Raw genomic sequence first — 6205 nt, 5'->3', positions numbered from 1 at the left:
ATGGCAGATGGGAAAACCCCATAACATAAGCCTTACACACACACACACACACACACACACACACACACACACACACACACACACACACACACACACACACACACACAGTACACGCTGTGATTTGTAATGCAGCGGGACAGGTGTGTCCCCACTAATGACCCAGACTCTCCTCACAGACAGGGTGGAAAGGTTTGTCGGAGCAAAAGAAAATAAAAACACAGCACTGTCACTTTAAATCAGCCCAGCCGTGTGGGCCAACAGACCGCTTTCTGTGTTCAGACCAGCCTGTGAGGACCGAGGACTGGAGAGAGCCCTCCATCGTCTCCTCAGAAACATCCAGCCCCCTTAACAGATCCAAAATGGCTTCCTCCCCCATTGACTCCTCTGCGGAGTGTGCCCCAAAATGGCGGCGCACCGGGTCGACAGCAGCAGTCGCATCTCCGCCCGCCCGCTGAGAGCTCTGTGGAAAGGCACTTGAGAGGCGCAGGTGCACCATGGGTACCTGGGCCTCCGTGGGCTGAGACGTCAACCAATGAGGCGGCTCTCCCAAACCGACAGGTCCGGAGGTTTGACGTCATCTCCTGCTCCAATCCCTCCTCTCATACGCTTGTCATGACACAGTGTAATGTATGTGATCATAACCGAAAAAAGATACGGTGTTGGCGTGACAACCGGCTGAATGTGGGTGTCAGAATTTCCACTGGCGCCAGTGTGATGGAGTGGTGCGTTCCAAAGCAGGACAAAGTGGATGGAAAACGAGATATCGTTTTAAACAAGTTAACATCAAAGAACGGGAGCCGAGGGAGAAAAGAGAGGGACTTGTGGATTTGAATAGTTTCCAGCGTCGTCTGAGTAAGAGCTGCTGTTTAACTGAGATCAGAGTCCCTTCTGCAGTGAAGGCTGAGGGGAATTCCCTCTCCCAGCGAGGGGAAACCACTCTGTAACAAACACACACACACACACACACACACACACATACACACATAAACACATGCACAGACATATACACATACACAGACACACACAGCAAGGGGAAAACGGTTTTGTCCCAGAAATTCCCCTTACTGCTGATCATTACAAATGGTGTCACACTCACAAATACACACACACATGCAATGTATTTGGTGGAGGTCTTCACAAATGTCATTTCGATTCTATTAGAAGAGAATACCATATACCGGGTGTGTGTGTGTGTGTGTGTGTGTGTGTGTGTGTGTGTGTGTGTGTGTGTGTGTGTGTGTGTGTGTGTGTGCGTGCGTGTGTGTGCGTGTGTGTGTGTGTGTATGTGTGCACTCAGGGTGGAGGGAAACGTCGGTTTGTGGCAAGCGTTTCCTGTCAGTGAGGAGCTGAGGGACCACCCTTCTCTCTCAGGGGAGAGGGGGGTGAAGCCCCCGATCACCCGACCAGGCCCAGTAATACAGATCCTACAGCTTCCACTGAACACAACGGAACACACAGATTGGTGAAACGAAACCTTTCACTCATAAAGGAGATTGTACTGTGTAAATCGTCAATACCCCGTAGTGCCCTCGCCTACCTTGTGTGATACACTGACACGATGTCAAGTCTTAAAGTCATACTTCTGCAATAGTTATGAAAAGAGTTTGCATACGGGAAATTATGAACAGTCATTTGAGAATCGAAATTCTGTGAAAATGGAACTCTATCAAACAAGGGACTGCCGACAAACATGTGGATTTAGAATATAATCAGTTCATGTTTGTAGAGTTCTGATGCAGAGAGGATATTCGATTTTTGTAATCAAGAAATTCATTTAAAAAAATGTACAGCAGATATCAAGCTGTTTTGCAAAAGTAAACATCAGCGTTAGGAGAAATGTGCCAAATCAATCAGAAAAACTGGAATGTGAAAATGTCTATCTGTAACAAGGCAAATCATTATTTAATGATAAGGGTATTGAAGATGTTTATGTGTACTAGAGTACAAGGACAAAAAAACTATATATATATATATATATATAGTATAAATCAGTATAGAGAAAAAATACAAATAATACCTCATAATCATAAATTGTATTGATTACATATTAAAATAATCCCAAAAAGGGAATTTCCCATGCTGTCCCCTATCAGTCAAAACCACCTGCATACACTATCACAATAAGTCGCTTTAAAAAAAGATAATGTACAAAACCTGACTCTACCAATTATTGTCTCAGGAAAACAAATCTGTGGAGTTGACATGTATTTATTTTTTTCCCTACTTTCTAATCACGAAAGGTAATTTCAGTTACAGTTTACGCTGAAAAACAGCAGATTACTCATTTGATGCTTTATGGATTTTTTCCTCTAAATTATATGTAACATTACACTTTGTCTTCGTTCTACCAGGAAACCGGTATGAATGCCAACGTGTGTGCGCCCACGAAAACACCGCTAATCCAACAGCCACACTAACGGCTTTTCCAATTCTGCTTCATTCATTGACACCAAAACTCAAAGTTCCTGTGATGACCGTTTAAAACGCCTCCTCACCACATCAAAGTGCCCTACAGTCAGACACGTCCACTGTTCCGCTAAAACATAGATCATCTGCTTATTCACAGGTAGTGGGAGTCAATTAAAACAGTGTTCCTCCTACCTCTCTTCAAGCTACAGCCTCACACACAAAGCTGGCTCCTGGCTGACTGAGACACTATTATACAGCAGTTGTTTTGGTTAACAAAGGAACACAAATGCTATGGAAACACAACAAATGCTATAGCCTTTTGGTTTGCTGTCAGAATTCACATTCTTGTAGAATGGTAATTATGTTAGGTAGAGAGAGATAGAGAGAGAGAGAGAGAGAGAGAGAGAGAGAGAGAGAGAGATGGGTGCTTGAAAAGAGTGAGAAGAGGGGGAGAGAACGGGAGAGAGGGAGAGAGAGAAAAGAGAAGTCGGAGAGTGAAGAGCGAGACCCTCATCATCCACCACCCACACATATTCCAACTACTTGTCTGTCAGTCCATTAGCTCCACGTAAATGACAGTTTTCTCTCTCTCTCCCTCTCCCTCCCTCTGCCATGTCGTGGAGCGATGGAGCGATGGAGAGATGGAGAGATGGAGAGATGGAGAGATGGAGAGATGGAGCAAGGCTTATTATCAGTGTTTTTGAGCCCAGCGGAAAGACAGCCCCTATTGGTGTTCAACCCACGCAAATTAGTCGTCCTCGCCCTCCTACACCCACACAGACTAGAACTACACCTGGGAGGAGGCAGGGGGCGAGCTGGGGGGGTCAGAGAGAAGAGATGAGAGGTGGGGAGGGAGGTAGGGGAGAGCGGTAGGGGGGAGGTGGGAGGGGAGACAGTGAGAGGTGGTAGGCAGCAGGCAGAATGCTCATTCACTGCAGGCTGTTCTAATGGTGGTGAATATTCAATGACACACAAACACAAACACTTACTTTACTTACTACCTGCCTGACTGTGGTGATTCATATGCCTGACGATCTAAAGCGTGTTTCTACAGAAAACCTGGCAACATTCGCCGCAGGCTCAAAACTCACTGGTTCAAGAAGTACTACCAGGATCCTCCCTCTTAAAGCACATGATTGTATTAGTAGTTATTCAGTCTTTTATAATAGCTTTATATTCATTTGCATTTTATGTTTTGTGCAAAGTGTCCATTGAAGATACACCTGCTCCAGGCTCATTCCCCTGCTCCTCCTGCTCCAGGCTCATTCCCCTGCTCCTCCTCCTGCTCCAGGCTCACTCCCCTGCTCCTCCTCCTGCTCCAGGCTCACTCCCCTGCTCCTCCTCCTGCTCCAGGCTCACTCCCCTGCTCCTCCTGCTCCAGGCTCACTCCCCTGCTCCTCCTGCTCCAGGCTCACTCACCCACATGTCATTTCTGGTATCATGGCTGCTGAAGATACAGTACATGACCCAGTGATCAACTTCATACATTCAAGATTCTTGTTTTTTTAACCTTATTTTTTATATATCTTTTTTCTTTTCTTTTTTTTTTACATCGCCCAGTTCTTGAGATAATCATGCTCCAGACAGAAAGACACTGTAATGAATATGTCATTACAGAGAGATGACTGTCTTTCTGTAGGGCTCCATGGCAAAATTTGTTTTTCTCAATGGGACACCCTGCATGAATAAAGATTAAATAAAAAATAAAAAACTCCTTTCATCTCATGATTTAAATGTTCTACTCTTTCTCAGTGCTCTGCCCATGCAGATTCAAGGTCCATGGCATACGCAGCCGTGAGGAGCTCCAGGCGGCTCGCGGTCACGTCAGCATTGTGGCCCTGCGGCCTCTCTGTTCACCAGGCCTGAAGGCAGGAGTGAGACCAGAGTCCCAGCAGCCCTGTGTAAGCGCCTCCCGGTCGGGTTGGGAAAACCCACCGATCACGTTGTTGATGAAATAAACCAAATCTACGACCTGTCACTGACGGGCGTGGCGTTGGTCTAAACCTGTGACTAAAAGATCTAGTATGTTCTGGAACACATGTTCAGTTCGCTTCCTCCCGGCCGCCAAACCAGTCGGAGCTCCCCTCTCCCCTCTTGTGACCGACGCGGACGAGCGCTCCGCTCGGCGGAGAAGGGGCTTCCATGTTACACGCGGTCGCCGGGGGAGACCCTCGCATGCAGCGGGCCCAGATCCCCCTCGCTGACTTCCATCCCATAATATTATGGAGCCGGGCGCCGGTGGAAACACAGGATAATATTTAGTTCGCCAGAGTGGAAAAGACAACGGCGGGTTATAGATGCAGCGAGTTCCCGCTCGCCGCCGGCGTGCCGCTGTTTGGGCCCCGCCCCGCCCCGCCCCGCCCTGGTGAACGGCGGATGGAATTTCTGATCGCAACGTCAACAGGCGTGCACATGTTTTCCCTCATCACATGCCTCTTCGGCGAGGTTAAAGGGGTCACGGGCGGGGTGTGATTGTTACGAGGCGCGCGTTTTTTGGGAGGGGGGGTGCGAGGGGGCGGGATTTGGTTGGGATGCGTCCGTCACTGGCTGGGCTGCGTGTGGTGGTGGCGGTGGCGCCCGTCGTAGAGGGGGGGGGGGGGGGGCTTTGGGCCGTGGCAGGCGATGATGTGAACCGCCTCCTCGAGGATGTAGGCCGACTTTGCTGGTATCTGAGCCTCCTGTCAAAGTCTCTCTCTCCCTCTCCCGCCCTCTCCTCCTCCCTCCCTCCCTCCCTCCCTCCCTCCCTCTCTCTCCTCCTCCCTCCCTCCCTCTCTCTCCTCCTCCCTTCCTCCCTCCCTCCCTCTCTCTTCTCCTCCCTCCCTCTCTCTCTCTCCTCCTCCCTCCCTCCCTCCCTCCCTCTCTCTCCTCCTCCCTTCCTCCCTCCCTCCCTCTCTCTCCTCCTCCCTCCCTCCCTCTCTCTCCTCCTCCCTCCCTCTCTCTCCTCCCTCCCTCCCTCCCTCCCTCTCTCTCTACTCCTCCCTCCCTCTCTCTCCTCCTCCCTTCCTCCCTCCCTCCCTCCCTCTCTGTCCTCCTCCCTCCCTCCCTCTCTCTCCTCCTCCCTTCCTCCCTCCCTCCCTCTCTCTCCTCCTCCCTTCCTCCCTCCCTCCCTCTCTCTCCTCCTTCCTTCCTCCCTCCCTCTCTCTCCTCCTCCCTCCCTCCCTCCCTCTCTCTCCTCCTCCCTCCCTCCCTCTCTCTCCTCCCTTCCTCCCTCCCTCCCTCCCTCTCTCTCCTCCTCAGGTAGAGTTTAGTGCAGCATTAGCAAGACATGAGCCTAGCAGAAGTACTGCCAGACAGAGAGACAGAGAGAGAGAGAGAGAGAGAGAGAGAGAGAGAGACAGCAAGAGAGACAGAGAGAGAGAGAGATGATGAGAAAGATAGAGAGAGAGACAGAGAGGTGATGAAAGAGAGAGAGACAGAGAGACAGAGAGAGATGATGAGAGAGAGAGAGAGAGATGATGAGAGAGAGAGATGATGAGAGAGATGGCAGTGACAGAGGGAGACAATGTGAGAAAGATGAGGAGGAGGGTGGAGGAGGGTAGTAGGAGACAGACAGGTCTACAGGGAGCCTGATGATGAATCTGAAGAGAGAAAAGGAGACGGGGAGAGGAGGAGACAGCTGGGGGAGAGACTGTGAGAGAGACGGGATTGATGAGGGAGAATTAATAGTGGGGTTAACGATAGAAAATAAAAGTGTTGCGCTGATGAATGGTGCAGGATATGTGTGTGTGTGTGTGTGTGTGTGTGTGTGTGTGTGTGTGTGTGTGTGTGTGTGTGTGTGTGTGTGTGTGTGTGTGTG

At 49.8% G+C, this 6205-nt stretch overlaps 1 protein-coding gene across 1 annotated transcript in view; it reads left to right on the top strand.

Moving 5' to 3' along the window:
- Positions 1 to 403: 403 nt before the first annotated feature.
- Positions 404 to 6205, top strand: part of dipk2b (divergent protein kinase domain 2B) — a gene marked incomplete at both ends in the record, with an annotated part of 28301 nt that continues 22499 nt past the window's right edge. The window contains one exon of the mRNA XM_084442889.1: positions 404 to 470. Coding sequence (XP_084299015.1) covers positions 404 to 470 — 67 coding nt within the window. The remainder of the gene's footprint in view (positions 471 to 6205) is intronic.

Source organism: Borostomias antarcticus, assembly GCF_949987555.1.
Source record: "Borostomias antarcticus genome assembly, chromosome: 9".
NCBI lineage: Eukaryota > Metazoa > Chordata > Actinopteri > Stomiiformes > Stomiidae > Borostomias > Borostomias antarcticus.
The sequence above is the reverse complement of the archived record's forward strand: the minus strand, read 5'-3'. Positions and strand labels throughout refer to the sequence as shown.